We start from the raw sequence: 24405 nt of genomic DNA on the forward strand, positions 1-24405 counted from the left end.
CCGCGGGGACTAAATATAACCCGCGGGAGGTGAACGACTCGAAACTGGGTTGTCAGGTAAATACTGCAATCACAAAAACAAAATGTGTCGTTATCGAGTTACCAACATTAATTTTCCTTGATTTTGTTTGTGGGAAATTAAGAATTTAAGAAACTATACTTCAGTTAATGATGCCAACTTAGTTTTAGATACAATTTTCGGAGATTTTGATGATTTGGTCGAAGGAATTCTGCAACAAAACAGTGTCAAACTAAATGGCGACGTAGCCCTTATTTACCTTTCATAGATAATGATACTGTTTGACAAAGAGGGTTGTCACTATCATATGCTATCAACTATGACCCTATTAAGATTAAAACACTCAGGAAGAAAATTTTTCAGACAGACATCAAAAGTTACAAAAAAGAATACATACTCCATATATAGAATATATGGAGTACTATTTAAAAACAAGGTGATAATTTTACTTTTCCAAAATTTAAGAGCAGTCAGTAGACATGGACACGTTTTCTTTTAAGGCTAACATTTACGAATCTAGTGCTATTTTAGAAATGTAAATAGTATTCTGGAAACAGCATTTTTTTCCCTTTTGATTTTTTTTTTAATTCTTTTATTGTGTCGAAGATCTGCACTACATATAAAAAAATCACCCTGTATAAATCAAAAAAGGGATATAAAAATAAATTACATAAGGGCATTGATCTATACGTCAGGCGACTTATAATACCGTTACCGAAATTCCGAGCTCAATGGATATCGCGGGTCGTTCACCCGCGCACTTACTCGACGTTCGTTTCAACACGCTGCCGCCGCCTGGTGGTCGCTGTGTTGAACTAACCACTAAGAGAGTTTTCGTCGTACAACCGCTAATAGTTTAACGTATTTTTTTTTTAATAAAGTGTAAAGTAACTGGGTCATTTGCCTTTAATTTCCCACACATCCAAATGTCACATAACCCACTTTCATTTTTTTTCAACAAGTTTCCTGTGCGCACCCTCTGAAACGTTTTCGTGCTTTGAGTACATCCTGTCAAACTGACCTCGAAATGCACGAAACCATAACTAGCGTCATCGGACCCCTTTTTGCGCCCTTTTTCCGATTAAGTGTTATTACCGACCCCATTCACCGGGCAGATGGTAGATGCAATTTTGGCCAATTTCTGGTACCTGATATCGGCGCGGGTTTTATCGGGTTCTGCCTTTATTACCTGTCGATCAATAATGATATACCCTTTTCAGAGATATTTTATACCTACTATAAATACGAAAAAGGATTTCTCTAAAATTGAAAACCCATTCCCTTTCTATTGTTCGATCCCCGTCTCGAAAGGGGTTATTATTTTTTTCGCAAACATCCGCCGAGTTTTTGTCTATCCGCAAATGGTGCGTATTCGTTCTGGTTTTGATCGAACCCTTTTGTTGAAATTTAATCGATTTTCAAAGGGGTGCATCGTGAAATGTAATATTTTACCTCCTTTGGTGAAAAAAAACATCACATTTCCGGCGGATTTATCTCAAAATGCCACATCTGTGGAACTAAATCTTGGGAATTAAGATATGAATATAAGATATGAATATAAGATATGATAAGAATGAATTTTGACTCATCGGTACGTATTGGATCTCAAATTGATGAAAAATGAACAACTGACAAAGAAAGACCCTTACATGGAAAAGTCTTAGGCAATTGTATATATGCTCTTTAATCTAAATTTTTGCCTCTTATGGTTTTTAAAATATTTAAAAGATATTTTCAAAAATACCCTCTGGTGTGTTTAAAAGGTTTTTCCAAAGCAACTTATGTAGCTTATATAGAAAAGGATTTTATGCTTACATTTTATTTGTCATCTTCCTTTTTCTCGTTTTTCTCCATCAAAAGACTATAAAGCTCATTAGACGAGGCCCATTCTTTAATTGAAAAATATATTTTTGTAAAAATATTCATAAGACAATTAAAGAATATTATACATTCATGATAAAATTGCAATACTCTAAAAGATGCCACTTTTGCATCAAAAGGTAGTTTGCCAAAGCAATTTAAAAAATATTTGAATGTAACTATACCCTGAAAAAGTTATATATTTCAAAGGTCTTTTGTAGACTCCGACTTTGGCCCAAAAAACCCACCCCTGTCAAGAAAAAATCGTTACAACCCCTTTATTTTACCCGCATACGCAATTTCCCCCTACACCACCGTTCCCTCGTCCGTCACCCCATCAAAGTTGCACAAAAACAAGGGGGTTGCAACATGCCAACCCTTGCAGACGTCTCCGCACCCTCAACCCTATTATTACATCGAAAAAGCGTCCGCAGGTGTCTAAAGAATATGCGGCAACGCCGCTTACCTTACAAAACAATCGACGTCTGATGACCTTGAACTGCCAACGCGATTTAAAGCGCACCTAAACAGGTACAACGCGGCTCCGTCAGATAAGAAAAGGAAAGGAGAAAGCGATGCGGTTAGGAGAAAGATAGCGCCATCGATGATCGGGCGACTCGATGGACCACTTTTACTTTTGTTTTATGCGTACGTATGTGATGTGTGTGCGTGCGTCTGTTTTATTTATTTTTATGTGCATAAGTTTCATCATATGAATAATGATTGGGGCAAGACAGCGGTTAAAAGAAGATCGTGCAATCAGCACAAGAGAGCGTCTGCGAAAGTATTGACAGCAGCTGAATGGATGACTGATGCATTTTTTGTAGATAATGGCTTTCAAAAAAATCAGAAAAGGTTTACTTGAATTGTTTCAGATATGCTTTTTAAAGAATTTCCAAATGTTTTGACAGGACTGGTGCTGAGAATGTTAATTGAGGCCTTTATTAGAAATAGGAGCTCTGAATGATCTCTGACTAGGATCATTTATATTGCAAACAATAAACCCCATGCCTAGAACGGAGTGGAGTTCTATTGTTCCAACTATAATCACAACAACTCATAAGTTAGTCCAGATTTATCAACAATTTTAATGCTTCCGACACTGACTGAACAAATACATAAAACGAACGTCATAAAACAACCTCTCCATCTCGTTTTCCTTAAACGTAACCCTACGTCGCAAGTACCATGAACGAGGAAGTCAACGTACCAAGCAATGTCAACACCTTTTGTTTCCTGGTAAGATTCGCTAACAAAAAAAAATCAAAAATGTTTCCTACACATAATCGTCATTTGCAGCCCTGAATCTCGATACTAAGATGGCGAGAGACATGATATTACGTTCTGCTTCCTCTTTACTTGCCAAGTTCGTGGTGTACTTGACCTCTCTCTCAAATTAGGTATTAGCCTTGAGAGCGGTCATCTTTCGCGAAGGTCAGATCTACACCTACTTACTATACAAACGCGCGGTTTTAGTCAATGGCGGAGATTCAAGATATTAAAACTAAAAGTATATTATCCATACATACATAGCTGGTTACGATTTTGAGGTATTGAACATCTTGTATCGACGTTTTTAGCAACTATTTTTTGTAAATAATTCTTTATGTTGATAAAATTTAAGTTTAGAATAGCAAATTTTCATGTTGGGCGCCAAAAAAAAGTATAGATTATTCAGTTCCGCCACTGTATAGATTTTTGCGACTCGTCGTTGTCCGCCTTGGCAGTATGCGTTCATTGACATTATAGCCGACCTTCAACATGTTACTTTTGCGTCTTGGCAAGCTTGTAGGCCCAAAAAGATACACACAGGTAGAAAAAATATTTATAAGAAATGGGAATTTTTTACGTATCTCTCGGTCAGGTTTCAAGTTCGCACGCACTACCACAAATAAAAATCAAAATTTCCGGGTCTAATTGAAGGTCTTTATGTATGCTCGACTCATAAAGTAGGAAGAGGAGATTTCGAGGTTACAGGGACAATTGAAAGGTCTTTTCACCAAAAATTATATCGATTTCAATTTTAATGTTAGTAGTGCGTGTTTGAATAGAACAGGAAATGGCAGTCCTTAGCAGCGCAAGTTCCGGGTAAAAAGTAAGGTCTTGCCAAAAATTTAAAGGCCGCGAAATCCATTAAGCTTTGATAGGTTTTGGTAAATTTTATTAAGGTAGGAAGCAAATATTTAAAGGCGTCCCTGATGTAATCAAAGCTTAATGTTTTTCAGTGACCTTTAGGTGGTGTAAGAACTTACCTTGCAGCCTTCGCAGGAATGGACCCCATAGTGGAAACCTGAGGCCTTATCTCCACATACGCGACAAAGTACTGTCGTGCCATCAAATTCTGAAATAGAAAGTAATACATTAAAATTTATTCTAGATAAATAAAATTCTATAAATGCAACCAACCGAGCGACAATCGCAGCCAGTTAGACAAAGTTACATCGAGAGAAAGAAGATTCACAAATCCGAAAGAAATGCTTTTACTTTCACCGCGACTATGCCATCGCGTGATGTTACGCAAGAGAAAGAGATGGGTGAAAGTAGCCCGACGAAGATGGAGATCACTTAAGGCGAGTGCATCGAACGTTGGTGAAATTACGCAAGGTGTGAACTGGCATAGAACAGCGCGCGGCAAATCTAAAAAGGCATTGAACCTAATGCACTAGGGGCATTGCTCCGAAAGGAAAACTCATTATAGCAAATTGTTATTGGAGCAAACTATTTCATCATTTGAATTTTGTTCACGGTTATCACTGATGATGAAACTGTTTTTAAAAATCTTTCATAGTTCATCAGCCATTTTTAATGTTTTTTGGAGATTACGAAACAATAACAAAAATATTAATAAGTTCGTAAGTAATTCGGAGCAACGACCTGTTATCATATTTATTATTTTAAAAGTATTTATACAGTGATAATATTTGATGATAATATATTTTTATTGTGGTACTAGTGAACTTGTAACACAGTAACCAAGTCTCTTTTAGTACCAAGGACTTAAAAATAATCTTAAAGTAGGTATGTGTAAATATGCCTTATGAGCTTGACTTTAAACATTATACATTAATTTATAATCTAAAATTACATGGATTAGGAAGCTTTAATAATAACAGATAAATTAATCATTGCACAATAATGTCATCCAGGTAGTAAAAAATGGGGGATTTTATATGTAGATGATTTTATAACGTTTAGCCTATCTTTTGAGTGCGGCTTTACAGATAGTTATAAATAAATGTTGAGAATTTTTGGAAAGTTTTAGAATTTTAGTTTATAGTCTATGTAATAATCATTAGAGATCTATTCAAAAAATTTTAATAAGAGAGATAAATTATTTATTGGATAATAGTGTCATCTAGGTAATAAATAAAACTAAGGGATTACGTATCTAGATGACTTTATAAACATATAATAAAAATAAATAAATAAAATAATGTATTTTTTTAAATATTTGAATATAATTATTAATTAAAGATAGTAGCTCCAATTAAGAATATTTTCCATTAAGGTCCTCCTAGGATACGATGACCTATAAATATATCTTGATAATAATTATTGGAATGTTTTCCGATTTTAATTTATAGTCTTAAATTGAAGGCTTCATTCAAGAAACTTTAATAAGGAATATATATTATTTATTGGATAATAATGTCACCCAGATAATAAAAAAAGTTAAATAACATATTGTATTTTTTTAAATATTTAAATAATTGATAATAATTGTATTTATTAATTTAGTTAAAGATAGTAGTAGTTCTAATTAAGAATATTTTCCATTAAGGGTGTATATGATTTATGAGAATGACAAACCTAAGTTCAAAACAGGTTCCTTGGCTTCCCTAAAATCCATTGTGGTACTGGTAGATTCGGGAATCTGTGGTATCGAATGCACACTACTGTCCGGTGAAATAATCATGGTAAGTCACTGTAACACTAATCAAGTATCACTAAAATAATAAACAAAACTGGTACCGATATGATATAAAACTAAAATGCGGTATCATCAGCTAGGAGCGACACGATCGTCTCATTATCACGGTCAACGCGTATCTGACGATGTGAACGATCAAACACTTGCTCTTGAGTATGTATTTAGTTGTTGTCGTCCGACAGAAAGCAGCAACCAAACTCAAAGAGTGAAAGTCCGACTGATACTGGGGCTCTGCCTGCTCTTCCGAACAACCGGAGTATAGTAAATATTGCAACGAAATATACCTGAAGGGAAGAAGGGAAACGGCGCGCTCGCTCGCGCCACAGCAGAGTTCAACGTATTTTGAAGTTGGAGGTCACTGACAACAATGCCGGCAAGCGGACCAATAGCGAAGCGGCTGCTGGGCGCTGATTGGTCGCTCGCGCTCCACAGCCCCACCTGGCGGCCGGGGTGGGAGCAAGTTCATCGACACGAACCTTGACTGAATTACCCAGACTGAGCGTGCAATGATCGGCCAAGGCCGCCGATCGTGAATCGAGGGAGCAGCGCGATCACTCTCGGCCGCACGCTCGAGATCGACTCACTTCGTTGCGCTGCACGTTGTTATGAAAAAACATTAACTTACTTAGACAAAAACTCGAAGATTAGATGGTAATCAGTCGGTAAAAATAGGATTTTCCGATAAAATCGACCGTTTTCCAGGACGAGATACACAAATACGTTGAAGAATTAAAAAATAAAAACTGTTCCGATTATGTCAAATATAATAATAATTATTGGGAAATAACCCAGCAACACCCTTTTCTGTCATCGAGGTGTATTTATTTTTATTTGGTTTATGTTCATAATTTTAATGACACCATTGATCCCTAGAAGGTTCCACAGGTCAGAAAATAATACTGTGAGGCTCTTAGTTCTTAAGCACTTTTTCACATTCCTTGTTGAGGAAAGATGCACTTATTGAGCATTTTTTCACCCATTTAGTGAGACAAGGTGGTAAAAAGTCACACGGTCAAAAGTTTGGTTAAAAACAGTCGATCTCAGTTGCTGTAGAAGTCAGGTTGAGTCACTGTCCCCGAGATCTAAGTCGAGTCGCAAGTCGTAGTCGCGATCGAAGTGAGAAGTTGCTCATGAGTTACTCCTATTCCCTTTACTCTTTAAACCCTAACATGGGCCTCTTTCGTTCCAGACTCTTGATGGCCAAATACTGGTCCAAGATTTTCAGTACACAGTCGAGTTTACACCTTTAGTGACCTAGGAATAAATTAGCATATTTTGAATTATAAAAGTCTTGTTTCATTTATTAAGTTAATTGGTTCAGCGCCATATAAGCTGTGGTCCTTCGATAAACATACAAAATAAATAACTACAGTCCACTAGTACTTGCCAGTGGCATAATTAAACAATTATAACCCCCTCTATTTGGAAAAGAAGCCAGGCAGCAGTTCTCCCCCGAATAATAATAATAAACTTACTTTTTACTTACTTTTGGTCGTTTATTAATAATAAAAGGAATACAAAAAATTTGCCGTTAAAAATGACCTTTAATGATCAATATGCTACGAATAACTCTGACATTTGTGAACTTTTCTCAAAGTTTTTTAGCAGTGTTTTTGAACCATCTAATACTCCATCATTAATTGATGTTGTCCAATCAAAATAATGTTTTACTGTTGATCATGTTCGAGAAGACGATATTAGAGAAGCATTATGCTCTATGAATCCCAAAAAGGGTCCTGGGCCAGACGGATTTCTCTCAATATTTCTGAAATCATGTCCTAATCTTTGTGAGCCTCTATATTTATTGTATAATCAATGCATTTCAACTGGTAAATACCCTAAGCTTTGGAAAGTGGCCCAAATTGTGCCTATTTTTAAATCAGGAGATAAAAGCGCTATCAATAACTATAGACCGATTTCTCTCTTGAGCCATTTTGGGAAACTGTTTAAGTCTCTTATTTTGGATCAATTATTTTTTATTGTTAGGGGATCGATTGACTTAAACCAACACGGTTTTTTAAAAAAAGATCGGCACTGACTAACCTTGTGCCTTACGTTCAACTCATATCTGAGAATATGGAGCGAGGTTCTGAGACTTGTACAGTGTACACCGATTTCTCTAAAGCTTTCGATAAGGTCCACCACCCAACTCTTTTAATAAAGCTTGAGAATTTCGGAGTACATGGGGCTTTGTTTGAAATTTTTAAAAGTTACTTAAGTGAAAGATCTCAGTATGTTGTTGTAAATGGCCAAAAATCGAAGAGTACAGCTGTGACTTCAGGTGTGCCTCAGGGGTCACACTTGGGTCCTCTGCTGTTTATCATTTTTCTATATGATATAGAGCAATGTTTTTCACATAGTAGCTATGCTTTATATGCAGATGATCTTAAAATCTCAAAAACTATTAATTCGGCTGCTGATTACTTTACTTTACAGTATGATTTATCTAATTTTATGAATTACTGTACTTTGAATAGACTTTTTGTCAATTTGGATAAATGTAATTGTATTTTGTTCTCTAAAAGGCCTGTTCCTCTGCAAGTTAAATGTGATCTTTACCTAAATAATGTTAAGCTTAAATATTTGGATTATATTAAGGATCTTGGGGTGACATTGGATCCTAGGCTTTTGTTTGAAAAGCATCTTGAAAATATTGTACAAAAAACTCTTAAAAATCTTGGATTTGTTTTTCGAGCAACAAAAGGATTTAGCAACATAAATTCCTTAACAATTTTATTCAATAGTATAGTAAGACCTGTACTGGAATACGCAACAACAGTTTGGAATCCAATGTACGCCAGTTATATTGGCCGACTAGAGAGTGTGCAGCGCAAATTTGTTAACACTTTAAATTATAGGTTTAACAGACGACGGCATTTCTTTAGTTATGATGATAATTTAAAATTTTATAATATGCAATCGTTGGAGGTCCGAAGAAGAAATTTTGATTTAATATTTATATACAAGGCCGTAAACAACTTTATTGATTCTTCATCTGTTTTAGAAAAACTCAATTTTAACATCAATCCTTACATCCTTCGTAATAGACAAACTTTTGTAGTATCCAGGTATTTTTCCAATTACTTATCGAATTCTCCAATCATTAGATGTACCCGTATGTATAATAGTTTGGAGTTAAACCATCCTAATATTGACTTATTTTTTTTGAGCTTTGATGCCTTTAAACGACACCTAAGACGGCTTCCTAATTAAACTACATAAGTAATTCTTTCTAGATTGTGATGTAATTTTAAGAATTAATTCTCTGTAGTTGTAATTATTATTATATAGAACTTGTTTACTAATTTGTATTTGTGATATAACGTGCTTTCTTATTATTGGACAGCTGTGCCTGTCTGTTAGAAAGCCTTGACTGTAAATAAATAAATAAATAAATAAAACAATATTTATTATTTTTCATGACCGATTTACGAAAATATGCACAAAAAATAATAATACAATTTTAGAGCACATCAAAAATAAAAGGTCATGTCAATGCAGCCGTTAGGCGATATCAGAAACTGTTTAGGACTAAATAAATATCTGTTAACAATTATAAGAATAACGTTTCAAAGTGATAAAAAGAACTTTTACACAAAAATTTTAGGTAATGCAAATTATAAATACAAGCAGCATGAAGCAAGGATACAGTGTGCGTCTCTCTCTAACTTGGAATAAACTAAATAGTTCAACTACTTTTTTTTTTTAATTTTCAGATCCGTCGATTAGTATTTTTAATTGCGGTCTTTCTTGTTGGACACCAAGGTATACAGTGTATCTCAAAAATAAGATATGACTGCATCGACAATCTTTTTAAATAGTAACCCTAATTTTTTACTTCATATTTTTAAAGAGCCTATTGACTTATACAAAACTGCAAAGTTTCATTTTTTGTGCCACGTTAAAAGAACAACTATTTCTCGTAAGTCTGCGCTCAAAGAAAATTCCAAGATTAATGTGTTATTATCGGTTCAAGAAATCCTAACATTTCAACTATAGACAAGTAGCACGCGAATTGGAAGTGAATCAGTCTGTAGTATCAATCTGTCAGTAAAGGTTCTGAATGCACAGAAATGCCATCCCTTTAAACTAGCAATTCTCCAGGAACTCAATGAAAAGAATGCAGATAGAAGAATCGAATTTTCCGAGTAATTTATAGACCTACTGCAGAATAATGCTGTTAAAACAGATATGCTGAACGGAGAAGTAAATCGAAAAATTGCCGTTATTGGGCACAAGAGAATCCATGTTGGATGAGCCAAGACCTTGCTCAACACCCAGAGAAAGTAAATCTTTGGGCAGGTATTGTAGGCCAGCAAGTTATAGGCCCAATATTCTGTGAAAAAAATCTAAATGGAGCAAGATATTTACAGTTTCTACAAAAAGAATTAATTCCAAATCTCGCTGTTCTGTTTCCTGATCAAATATCTGTTTTCAACAAGATGGTGCGACTCCCCATTTTGCACGTCCGGTTCGAAACTCTCTGGGTACTATATTTCCGGGCGGATGGAATGGTCAAAAAGAACCTTCTGAATGGCCAGTAAGATCTCCCGAGCTAACTCCTTTAGATTTTTCCATATAAGGGTATTTGAAATCCAAAGTTTATGTGTCCAAGCCCGTAAACTATGAGGAGTTACAAACCAGAATAAAAAATAAGTAGAGGTTATTTCAAAAATTTCTTCAAAAGTTATAAGAAATCTTGAAAACGAATTTTAAGTACTTTTTGAACACTAATAAAAGGAAAACATTTTGAGTAATTTTTTTTTTGAAAACAAGGTGTTTCAATTATCATAGAAATAAAAAAATAATAAAAAAACCTTAAATTTTGCAGCTTTAAGTAAGTCGATATTCTCTTTAGAAATAAGCAATAAAAGCCGTTTTTCAAAAATCATCGATAACATATTATCTTAAATCACTAGACAGTCTTACCACTAACCAAATCTCTTTATTTTACTCTCGACACGTGTTTCACTTTTTGAGTGTCACCTTAAAGGTTCTAACCATAGGTATAGATATTATTATATATAATAATTATTATTATTATTATATGTAAATGCTACATAAATCGCTAAAAGTGTTCAAAACGATTTTCAAGTACATTTAGGATAATATTAAATAGAAAATGGACTAAATTTTAAATATTTGTTAAAAAACTTTTTGAGTAAAACAGATTTTATAATTTATATTATATAAAAATGTTTTAGTTTAATTAGTTTGAAAACGGTTAATCAAATAATATTGAAATTTTGCAGCTGTGTATATTCTGGCACGCTCTTAACAATAATAATAAAAAACTGGGGTTACCATTTAAAAAAAAGTCGATAACGTCATTTCTTATTTTCGAGACCCACTGTATAACTTTGCTTTTATCAAAAAGAGCGCAATTCAAAATACTAATCAACGGGTCCGGATTTTTTTGAGAGGAAAATGATTAATGGGATGAATATACATATATATTACGAATGAGAAAGAAAATTTTTATAAATAAATTTATTTCTACTTTTTTTACTGGCGAAAGAATAATAATTGTTTAATTTTCTTCTAGTAAGGTAGCACAGAATAAGACAAATGATGAAATGTTTATTGAGTTAACAGTATTGGCGAGAAAATATGAAAAACTTCTTTTCTATGTCATGGAATAGATAGTAGGAATAGTACGGACTTTACTGTATAAATATGAAGGTGTTTTTAATTTAAAAATTTTGTAACTAAGAGAAGCAAACTGTAATTTTCAACAATTGAACATATTTAACCATCCTACATCCTTAAAATTATGAGATATATGGTTTCCTCGACGGGTTCCAAAAATAAGACGAAGGCATGCATTTTGCACTTTTTGAATTCGACGAGAGTCGACTTGATCTAAGCATGATCCATACACATGTTTTTTAAGTCTTGACCTAAGATTTTCATTAGTAATCGATAATTTTAAGAGCGCTATACGCTTTCTATAATTTATCAATTATATACTCATAAAATCAAAGATCAAAATCAATAATATGGCCTAAAGATTTCAAAGTATTAGTTATTACAATAGAGGTGTCATTTATTTTTATATTGAGTTCCTTGCTAATTCTGAATATGGCTTTTAGGTCGTCAAAATAAAGTATGATGCATGAGGTCAAAAGCCTTTGTATAGTCTAACAAAATAAGAACACTCAATTTGTCCTCATCCCATGCTTGAAAGTTCAATAGCAATATTTTATTTTCATTTAAAAAAACACGAACTTGCGAATTAACATTTTTTTCTAATACTCACTAAAAAGTGTTGGAAGAATGCTAATTGAGCGCAGATCTTTAAATTCCTTAGGTTGCGATACTTTAGGCACAGGTGTGACAAAAGCATTCTTGCACATATCTGGAAAATATGATGTATACTACTACTATTTTGTGATGATATGGTTTGTCTGCTACAAAACTATAGGCAAAAATTCCAATATGCATTGGCTGGATTCACTGTGTGCTTCCCCAAAAAGCGATACTGTAACAAAACTGGGATAATAACTTATTTGCTAATTATTAGACCAAGTTCTTGGACACTGATCCATCCAACGTAACAGATGTTGATGAATTTAATGAATGTTAGCTTTTTAGCGAAAAAATTCATATGTGTGTTAAATTTAAAATTTTTATCTATGAAATAAATTCCAGCAAATTTGCTGTCAGGAAATATCTGAATTCGATCAACATCTATAGATACATCTTCAACACCACATTTAAAACAAACCAATTTGGTTTTCGTTTGATTTAAGTAAATTAGAGTCGCACCACCTTTTGCCATCTTAAGATCTCTCAAGATGACTATTTAGAGATAATCTGGGTCCAGAGCCTGCCACAATATTGTGGTGACGTCTGCGAATAATGTGAAGACCTCATGGATTGAGAGACCAAGCAGATCATTTACATAAAATAAAAATACGACTGGCCCTGAAACCAAGCCCTGAGGTACTGCGTAATAGAGCTATATTCTGAATAATTTGACCTAACCAAAACTTGTTGACGTCGATCGAGCAGGAATTAATAAAAAACATCTATTAAACCAAAAAACCAAATTTCTTTTGATACAATTAAAAATCGATCCTCAGTTGATTGCCTAAAAAAAGAATCACTAAGATATATATAATTTTTTTTTACATTTTAAAACATCAGTAAAAATTTAAAATTATAAAAATGCTCCAAAGAGTGAACTATGAAATTATCGTCGAATATCTATGCTGTGTCTAACAACCACCTACAAACATTTGAAAAAACTCTGAAAGTAATATTTCAGAATTATTCAAATAAATAAAACATTTATCTGATATTCAATTTGGATTCATCGCTTTAAATTTTTTTATTTTTATAATTATAACTTAGGAATCTTTGTTTATTTACGTAGTATGAATATTGTGATACGGCTTTTTAAGATCTTTAGTGTTTTTTTAAATTTAATTTAGACTGATATTTTTGAATTTAGGCCTGACGGTGCTCTAGCTAGAGCAAAACACCTTTATGTTGTCAAATCATGACTGTGTGTTTTCATTGTTTTCGTCAATTATGATATATTTGACAAACATTAATTGTAAAGCATCTAGCCACTTCAAGAGGATAAACTTTACTCTTAAGTTTTACAAGTTTAGCAAGCATTGTAGTAAAGAGTTCTATACATTCCTTAAAATATTTTCACTATTATCACTAAACGTTTTCTCAGATAATTTAGCTAACATTGCATATAAAATAATAAGTCAAAGATGACTATTATTAAGAATAATATTATTTGAGAAGTTTGACGAACATTGATTTTTGGCGACTGTCTAAACCTTTAATTGGGTTTTCGATAAATTTAAGAAAATTTGAGTTTTCATCTTTTATGTGCTTCATGGTAATAATATATTTTCTAAGTATAACTATTTGTTAAATAACCCAACTCGAACAATTTATTCAATACTATATTCGTTACTTTTGGATACCAACTCTTTTACCATCCAGCCTTTAATTTAGATCTACTACTGGTTTGACACTGCAATTTAAATTACCCATTTTAGCTCGACGATTTTTGGCTTCAAATTTACACGGATGTCTTACAGGATTCAGCATGAATTAGATTAACCCTTTCAATAGTCATTTGTAGACTAAATTAAGTGAAAAGGGTACGTAAAATCATTGGAAAGACAATTCCTTAACATTTATGTCAGTAAATCGTAGAGAATTATATATCAAGTTCAAGAACGATAAAAGCTACCGAGTTGAGTAACAACATTTCACGCTGAATTGGAAAGTGAATGAGTGGTTATGCGTTAAGAAGAAACATAATCTTAATTACAGAATCATTAGAAAGGACTATTAATTGCTTACTTCCCATGTTAGATCTTTCTGCTTCCTCACGGTCGCGTGCGTGACGGCCGATCGTTTTGATTTAAATAAATAAGGTTGATGCGAAAGTTTTTTTTTCACGTATTATGTGAACTTTCATCGTTAATGTGATTGTCCTCGATTAACCCCTAATATTTTCAGGCAGCTCTTTAACGGTCGATAATCAGATTAAAATAAATAATAAATCAAGTGTTACCGCACTATCGCGTGATTAGGGGTCGCCAAGTATATATATATCCTAAAAACGTCAATCAAATTGACTATATAAGAAGGAAAAAATTAGGCGTTATTAATTTTTGATATATTTTGAAGGTGACTTTTTAAAAACAAATAATATCAAAATCCGTGGAAATTCTCACTTACTGTAATCATTATCTGCTTGTTTACCATGATCCAAAGTTATTTTTGCTTTATTGAACAGAGGTTAGCAAGTTCAAGGTGCTTAATGATGATTATTTTTGCGAAAGTTTCGGCAGGTTTTATGACCAGTGCTTGTTGGCTTGACAGAGGTAAAAATGTTATTTAAATGTGATTTTGAAGCTAGTTATATAATTTAGAGTATACTATAACAACATTTTAAATAGGCTGAAATTTTTAGTGTTTTTCTAAGAAATATTAGTTAAAATAATTTCCATAATTAAGAAAAACAGCATTGAAAAAACTGAAAGAAACTATTATTATTTTTCAGTTATTTAGTAATAAAATATATTTGTATGACTTTTTATATCAATTGAACATTTTACTTTTGCTTAACTTATGTCTAATTTTAAAAAGTTTTCTTATTCTTCTAAACAAATATTAAAATATTTGCTATTTACAATAACAGGACTCGTTTATCTATAAAATTTTTAAAAAGGGATACTTATATTTTACTATTTTTATATTACTACATGCACATTTTTTCTTCAGTAATTAACCAAATAAGAAAAAAATATTGAAAAATGCATGCATACAATTTTTTTTAGGTCGTAACAAAACTAAAAAGATAAAATATATATTTTATGCATCCTGTTATAATATTTATAATAGTTTTAAAGATTGTAAATTTTTTAGTATTTATTAAACCTAATTAATTTTTTCCTCTGGAAAATTAGTTCTCTAATGCAAGAAAGTCTTGATAAATCAGCAACAAATTAATTTAATAAGAACTATTTTTTGCAGTCATGTATGCCAACCAACGTTCAATTATTATTTCTGTCGTAATAATAAAAATTAAATTTAAACCAAAAAATAATTTTTTTAAGTAGAAAAATGTTTACTTTATTTTACACAAATTTTGGTTTTATTTGGTAAGCGCATCAAAAGAACCAGTTTCCTCGCATAAAGTTTATTTTAAAAAAAATTATATCTAGTTTTAAAAAGCATGTCTATTTTGGTACTATTTGACTACCAAAAACCTTGATTTTTGGTCACTGATCTTCTCTATTTGACCATCAAAAAACAAAAATATCCAAGGCCAGAAAAAACCCATTTAAAAAATGGCCGCCGTTTGGCATTGGAAAATAATCTTTCGGCTATAAGGTTGTTGCCTTTTTTTGGGGCCTTGAAAATAGTCGTTTTGGTCTCAGTTAAATCTATGTATATTAATTTAGAACTCAAGGCTATGCTAGCGATATAATTTTTAGGACTCGATGCCAACTAATCGAGGGACTCATAAAGCAATATTATCCTTAAATATCACAACTTTCTAGGAAAAAATTATACCCTTACAAAAGCTCAATATAAATATTGACTTTAGTACCTAAATAGAGGCCATAATACGGGTCTTGTGTCGGTACCTTTTGCGAGAGCAAGTCTGCCTTTTATTCTTCAAAATCATATTTTTAAATTTATTTAAAAAGATTTTATTTAGAGGTACAATAAAACTTTATAATTTTACTGCAGGCAGGCACAAGGCCGGCTATCATAAAAAAATTCAAAAATGTATCGGCATTGTGCCGGCAAAAGGGTTAAAGGATTTTTGAATAAATTAGTTTTTGTTCGGATTTTTAGGTTTCGCAATTTTGGTTTATGACGCTTTTAAAATTGTGCAAAAATGGTACTGAAATTAGGCATGGATAGCACCTTCGACAAATGTATTCAATATCACTTTTTATTACCATTTTTTCCTAAAAATTACTATTAAAATGTCACCGTAAAAATACTGCCAGCTACTTAAACATAATATGCAAATGTTTTATTAGGTACGGTTAAATCATATCCATTTAAGTTATGCCAGTTTTAAAAATATGCTTTTGTTTTATAGTAGGGAAAGAAGTCAATTTGTTTTTATATTTAGTATAATATTACATAATATTTTTTTAAAATACATAAATAATATTAATTAATTTATTAGTAATTTTTTAGTTATTTAGAAATAAAAACCTTAAACTCGATTAATCCTAAGTAAAAATTGTATTGTTGTGACGAATTCGGAATAAGTTACTTATTTTGTCGGGTATTATGTTACTTTTATAATAAAAAACATTTTAGAAGAGATAATCTCACACGCTCAATTATTGAAGAAAAAGAAAATAGACTTTTTCACGTATATAGAAATAATATAAATAAGTTCCATTATATTAAATCTTTAACGATGCCTTTCGTCATAATTTAATTAATCTAAGATTAATAATAAGTCTTTGTATTTAAGACTTTTATTAATTTAACTAATTTAATTTACTTGAGGTATAATAGATTTTTTTATATTTAGGAGCTGAGGTTTTACCTATCGATTTCTGAACTCGGTTTTTCTTATCAATATTTTTAATAAATTTATTTTGTATAAAAAAATTGAAAAGAATGAAAAACCTATTTATTAAATAAAAATACGTTTTGGTAACTAAATCTACTACCGTTAGAAGGTAAATGAAATAAAACAAAATTAAATTAAAAATATAAAAAATATACTTATCTTTTTTAACCTTTTGTTTGGTTGTCTTGCTCTGGTTCTTCAAAAATAAATCTTAATATATTTTTTTTAAATTTAATAGAATATTCTATATTGCATGCATATTTATACTGATGCATTTTTCATGCTTATCAAAATCTGTTGTTTTTTTTCCAGTTATTTGATTTTATTTAGAGCTCAATAAATCTTATAATTTTAGGACAGTCAGGCACAAGGCCATCATAAAAAAATACAAAAATATATTGAAATTTTTTTGCAAAAAGTGTTGAACAAGTTTTAAATAAATTATATATTTTGTCTTGATTTTAAGGCTTCGTAGTTTTGCTTTATGGCGCAGACGCAGTTAAAATTGTGCAAAATTGAGTTAGTCGCGGAGAGTACCTTTGCAAAAATACATAAATTTAGTATTATTTACCATGAGACTAATCAAATATTATATGCAGATATTTAATTAGAGACACGTACATCGTACCCATTTAAGTTATGCCAAGTTTAAAATTATACTTTGTATTATAGTAACAGAAAGGTCAACTTACTATAATATTAAAGGTTAAAACAGAAATCAAATGTGGCAAATTTTAAAAAAATAAGCGCAATATTTTATTTTCAATTAACCGTACTGAGTTTTGAACCAATTTTCTGAGAACGGGTTATTATGCTGAAATAGGATAATTGAATAGACATTTGCATAAAATGGCAACCTATCGGGTTACAGAGAATCTAAACAAAGTTGCGAAATGTTAAACTGCTGACTGACGTGTTACGAACAATGGTTTTTATTGCGACTAAAAGCCAACCCTTCAGTTATGCTTCGATTTTCTTATTAAATAAAAGATTTGCATGGGTTGAGTTTTGTGTAATAAAGTTTTATGAAGCTAGGTAAAATACCAGAAAATAGACGTTTTTATGATGCAATATTTAAAATTTTGTCTCGAGCATATCTAAATAATGAAAATTGAAAATTCTTGTAAATATGTATTTAATTTATACATGGTATTTAAGGTATTTTTTAATTTCTTCTGACTTGTTAAGATATTTCTTGTGCTATTACATTTTCAGTAAGTTCCTGTATATTTATATTACAGTATGTTATAAATATTTAGAGTTTCGTTATATAAGTTTTTACATCATGCAGGTATTTAAAACCATTTTATTTTTCTTTTAGTCATTGTAGTAACAATATTTTAGGTATTTTCTTATAGTCCAAACTTTCAGTCATTCTTTTACAACATTTTAAATGTTTTTATTTTTTCTTCTTCGGCGTTTAAAGTCATTTATTCTATAATTTTAAATAATCAATTCAAATTATATATTATAGAATCATCTTTTCTTTAAAATTGAAAATATGTTAAGTTCCGAATTATACGAAAAATAAATTTATTTTTCTACAAGAATCTTAAAACACTTAGTTAGTCAAAACGATTAAATCCCATTTGTATAAAAAAACACTGAACAAACTAAAACAAAACATAAAATATAACATAAAAATTGAGACTCGTACGGTTAAAGTAGTGCATCACCCGGAAGTGCGTTGGAAAAATCAACATCACAATATTGCGTGTGTAAAAACGCGTGCGTAATTAAGCAAGCACATGCGTCATCATGCATACATATGATATGGACATGACCCTGACCTATTGCACTTTGTAAAGGATCTTACCGAACTAAACTGGAGAATTTTAAAACAATAGATTCATACTTTGAAAATGATTCTGAAGGATTAGACCTTTAGTTTGCAGTTTAATCGAGGTTTTATTACTTGTCTGTTTCTCTAAGCACCTTAGTTTTAGAAAGAGATACTTTGAAAAACTGCAAGTTAGATTAGGATGAGCTCTGGTTATTTTCAATTGATGCTTTTTGTTAGAGGCAAAGCAAGAAGGAAAAATATGTTATAAAGGTCATTTTGGATAGGTCCAAAATATTTGTAAAAAGGTAAAGAGAGTGCAAAAATTTTTATTAATAATTTAAAAATGGCTTAAGCATAGGTTGATTTAAAAAAGCCTCAAAAATTTGACTTTTTGTATTTATGTTAAAGATCATTTATTAAATAATTAAAAACTTTTTCATTTAAACTCATACCAAGATTCCTATGAAGATGATAGACTTCTTTACAAATATTTTTAATAACTGGTTTATTATTACTTTTTTATCCAGTCTACCATTTTTATTTTATTAATTTTAGTAAAAATTCCCTAAACAATTTACTAAATTAAAATCTTTTCTTTTTGGACAAAAGCCTATAATAGAGAACAATAGCATAAATTATTTTTAAAATTTATATAACTTATCTAAAACAAGTCAGCGAGACAGATAATACTCTTGCATAATGTTTCTCTGATTTTGCTAGAAATCATTTCCATGAATCATAAACTACTATAGCTGCCATCAGTTTTTCTAAATTTTGTGAACAGAATATTTTTAATATTTCAAAATCTCAAATATGATTCATGCTTTTCAGTTTTAAGATGACCTCATTGAAGTTATACAGAATTAGCTACTAAAAAAACTACTAAAAAGTTTTAAAAAATATTCTTAAATAGATCAGTGCAAGTAACTAATAATAGTATTCATTTAATTAAATTATCTTCTTATATCTACTTCCAAAATAACCCACTCATCTAAATCGTATTGCCTAATAGTTACAAAATTACGATCAACAATAACGAATACAATACGTAATCTGGTTCCACCTGAACCCAAAAATAAAGACAACAAATACGAACCGACGAAGAAGGAAAATGAAGTCAATAAACAAGAAGTGAATTTCGTCGACGAGTCAAGGTTAAGCGAGGCGAGTCCGTGATCACCAAAAAAAAATTAGGCACTGTGTGCCGGTTGCTTAACACGGTTCGTAAATTTGGCCACGGTGTTCAAATCCGAATTTTTATTACGTCGTCGTACGTATTTTGACTGGGGCCACCGCGTTGCCAAGTAGGCTACGATGTGAAAACGAAACTGCCGTTTTTGTTTGTGAACAGTTTTCATTTGTTGATCGATAAATCAATGTTAATATAATTGAAATAAAGATACGTTTAATAAAACTAGAAACAACGTTTAAAGAGTTTCAAAATTCAGATATTGACACTATTTTTTTGTTATAAGAATAAATTAACTACATACTTATAAAATTTGCGCCACCAGCAATTAAGTTATGCATTTGTTAATAAAGAGAACCTTTTCTAATTTTACATGTTCTAAATAGTTGAATTTTATATAGGAAACAACTCTATTTTTTTGTTTGTTAATCGACACACCAAGGTTTATATGATAGAGATAAAAGAATGTTTAAAGAATCACAAAATTCAGATAGTATCATCTATTGTATACTACACTATACTACATAATCTATAAACTCATGAAATGTGCCCCATGCCCTATAAGCAATTATATTATGCAGTTGTAAATAAAGTAATTTTATTGTCAATTTTTAAGTATATTATATTAAAGACTTCTAAGAATTGAAGTGTAGAAACTTAATAATAATATCCTTTTATTGCCAACCAAATCATATACATTGACAGAGCAACGTTACCAAGAGAAAAGAAAAATAATACATTTGCACAAGAAATTTTAACTGGTATAGTAACAAACATTCTTAAATAAAACAATGTGAAGAAAAATAAACAACAACTAAAAAGGACACATTATGATATTAAATAAAAATAAAGAAGTAACGCTTGTTGCCGGACAAATTAATCACTCCTCTTTTAAAAGGATTGAAGTTTCGAATATAATGTAGTGTATTTTCTGATAGCATTCGATAAGCGACTCTAAAATGTGCCCATCTTTTATAGAAGGCAGAATGATGTAGTAGAATGTCGAGTTGGTCTATACTCCTAGTTGCTATGGCTATGCCATTGGAATAATGGTCAGAATTTGTAATACTGTACTTTTTTACAAATCATACCAAAGATAAATTATAAAGTGTAGTCTTTTTTGGCATATAAAAATAATAATAGCTTTCCCGACTCAAAACCGCCTTGCTGAATTTTATTAGAGTAGTCTTGGTTCCATTTAGTATTAGAGTACCACTAAAAAAATACCTGACGTCACCTGCTTGTGAAGGTCATTTACATACAGCAGAAAGAGAATCAGCGAATATGGAGACCTTGCAGCTAGAGCACCATGCTCTAGCTGCACCACACCAAAAAAATTTTCAACATCAGTCCTACATATACACACTGTTTGGGATCTATCTTTTAAGTAGTACTCTATAAGAGATAAACAGATGGCTCTTAGGGCATACCTGTCCAGCTTCCTATATAAATTGCTGTGGTCGACAGTATTGAATGCGTTATAGAGATTAAAGAAAATGCCTGCAACTAGATTGTTGTCATCGAAGTCATCTCTTATCTCTGTTGTCATCTATTATAAAAGAATTTGTTTTAGTTATTGCAAGCTCAGCAGACAGATTTAGAAATATACCTAAACCGCTAAAAGCTTATGGTTTTTAAATAAAAAAACAGCTATATGTTTTAGAATTATCACAGGAATTTCATTCAATCTAGCTTAAAATTTGTTTGGCAGGTTTATAAGAATTCTGTATACCTCCATAGGATCAATTGCTGTCAAGAATATGGTAGGGTAATTAACATTGCAGCTGAGACTCAGTATCACCCCTGAGTCCCAGCTGCAATGTTAATAATATAATATAGCTTAGAAAGATAAAACAGAATGCTAAAGATTTCAAAGATGACCGGTAAATCTTCTATTCTTTCACCGTTATTCCCTTTCAAGATAAAATTGGCACTATTATTCCTTTTATTTATTTCGATATGTAAAATGCTCCAAGATATATGACTAACAATTACTCGATCCACAAGTGATTCTGAGATGAGGTTACTAAAAATTTTATCGAGTTGTTTGTGAAGTTGAGTGGCCTGTGCCTTTAAACCATAGCTAGAGAAAAGCTTCAATATAGGAAAAGATGTATCATTATTTGTTAGGAAATTTCAAGTGAAGTCAGCCCAAATGATTAGAAATTTGTGAGGTGTGAATATTGTTTTAAAAAGTTCATCCAAACTATTTAAAAATTGATCCAAGTTACCAGATAGTGATCTAGAAATACAGACAAATAAATTCTATTTTGTTATTTAATTTGAGTTTGCCAATACAAAATTTACAAGTTTTCTCAACGCATTCGGTTTTAGTCACAGAAGAGTTAGTGATATTTGTAAAAAAATTAAATTCTTTGTGGTAAAAATAGCTATGTCTCCGCCTCTAAAGTTACTTCTACAAAAGTATGATAAAACTATGTAGTTATCTAGACGAAAATTGTTAATGGAACTATCAGTCATCCACGTTTCTGATATACAGGATACATAGGTCTGTTCTTCCTTTAGGAGAAAATTTAATTCCAGAATTTTGCTGGACAGGCCTTGCATATTTGTAATTTACTTGTAGCTTGTATGCTTGAGCTTGTATTTTCATAGAAACTTTATTAAGTTTAGGATGAGCAGTTAGTTGGTTTGGTGTAGCAACTAAGTTGTTAGTGTTAACTTTTGTTTTCCCTTCTCTAAAAACTTTCTTCCCCATGGAAAATAAATCTTGAATATACAACACCCTAGCTTGTGTCGCATACTTTGGGCAAATAAATTCCAATAACTCGTTGTGTTTCTACTTAAGGTACGTGGTAGACCCCACCTTAATAACCTTAATAATCATAACCTTCCAAAAAGATTTCGTTCCCTAAAAATACTCCGGTAACAAGAGCACGTATCGCGCTTTATGTACGTTATTCGTTGATATACCTGGAGGTCGGTGCCTTGGCTGTGCTGCGGTGGCAACGCTCTTCTTCGCAGAGTTCAATGCCAACTGCGACTTCTTTTTTCCTGGGTCCATGACTGGCCGTGGCCTCCTGCGAATGCCACGAGGCCTTAACGTATAATAGTCGTCGGTAACGTGTAATGATGGTGGTGACGACGACTCCCAAACAATGTCGTACCTCTTTTGCTTACCATTTTTTTTACCATCATGATCAACTCAAAACCTGACATGCTCTGGTTGATTCTAATACGGTCTGATTTTGCTTTTAGTTGTTGTTGTTGTTGTTTGTATTTTTTTATATATTAATGGTGAGAGTGACTATTGATTTGTTCTGTTTTGTGGTTAGTTTCGATTATAAAACGTTGTTTATAAATTGGTATAAAAAATATTATTGCTGTCAAAAATCTATTTTCAATTCATTTGTTCCTAATATTTCTATAGTAGTAATGTAAAAAAGTGACAGTTAATAAATAATAAAACCCTTTTTAATATACAATGTTCTGCCACATACAATCCTTTACTCGGGACCACTTGAGAGCCACTCAAAATCCAAAAAAAACGATGCACTTATCTCTAGCGATTTAACGAACAGTGTGCACTATATGCAATTAAGTTATGCATGGTCCAGAAAACAATAAATGAATAAATCTCATTTATTACAGACTAAGTGAACTATACTGTATGCTATTCTCAATACCTGCTTTAACCTAAATGCTCTTTTATCTTTGTCAACCCTAACCCACCCTTTTCTAACAGAAAAGGCAAAATCTACTGTTTTTAAATCAATTCCTTATAATGTTGTAAAAGTTTTATGTGAATCAGAGGCTACTAACGGTGTGATTTTTTTAAAATCTTTTGCAGAGCTTTAAGCATTTCTTTAAGGAAATATTTTTGCAATATTACAATATACGAATAATACATAGATAAAACAGAAAATTATCTGAGCTAACTAAAGTACCCCGAGGAAGAACATGGGAATTACTTAAGGTCAGTACTATTTTACGGAAACTCTTAAGTTTGTTTATACATTTTAAACTTACACGATATAACTTATTAAAAATCTTTGTAATGTAAATATAAAAGAAATAAAAAAAAACATAAGAATCAAATTTTGTGCTAAAAAAGTTTAAGACTAATAAATAAATAAAAATACAATAATAAAAATATCTGAATACCTTAGTTAATGGCTTTATCTGTAACCTAACGGGTAACTTCTTAATAGTAAACCTAATTTATACTTGTTTACAGTATAAATTAGGTTTACAACACTGGGTGTTGATTTAGTGTTAAGAATTAAGTTGATATAGATTGGATGTCAAAGAATGGTTAGAACATGACAATTTAATAATTGTAGGTGCTCGAGCAATATGAAAGAAAAATTTGTCCTAAAGTCAAAACATCTAAAAGATAACTGTATATTATTATTATTGTCGAAGTTTTTATTATTATTATTATTATTATTATTATTATTATTGCCGAATTATATAAACAAATACTTTAAAATATCGAAAACAATTTACAAATTACTTACAGTGTTTACTAAATGAATTAATTGTTATATTAATATTTTTAAGAACTATGTTGCTTG

At 31.4% G+C, this 24405-nt stretch overlaps 1 protein-coding gene across 3 annotated transcripts in view; it reads right to left on the bottom strand.

The window, feature by feature from the left end:
- The window catches only part of LOC126741917 (ecdysone-inducible protein E75), a 288394-nt gene that overhangs the window by 15672 nt on the left and 248317 nt on the right, over positions 1-24405 (bottom strand). For 2 of the 3 annotated variants that reach the window (XM_050448391.1, XM_050448392.1), the window contains exon 2: positions 4131-4219. In XM_050448391.1, coding sequence (XP_050304348.1) covers positions 4131-4219 — 89 coding nt within the window. Of the gene's footprint in view, positions 1-4130; positions 4220-5688; positions 6002-24405 lie in introns of those variants that run through there. The other variant, XM_050448393.1, reaches the window with a different exon arrangement.

The sequence above is a fragment of the Anthonomus grandis genome, chromosome 11 (assembly GCF_022605725.1).
Source record: "Anthonomus grandis grandis chromosome 11, icAntGran1.3, whole genome shotgun sequence".
NCBI classification, from domain to species: domain Eukaryota; kingdom Metazoa; phylum Arthropoda; class Insecta; order Coleoptera; family Curculionidae; genus Anthonomus; species Anthonomus grandis.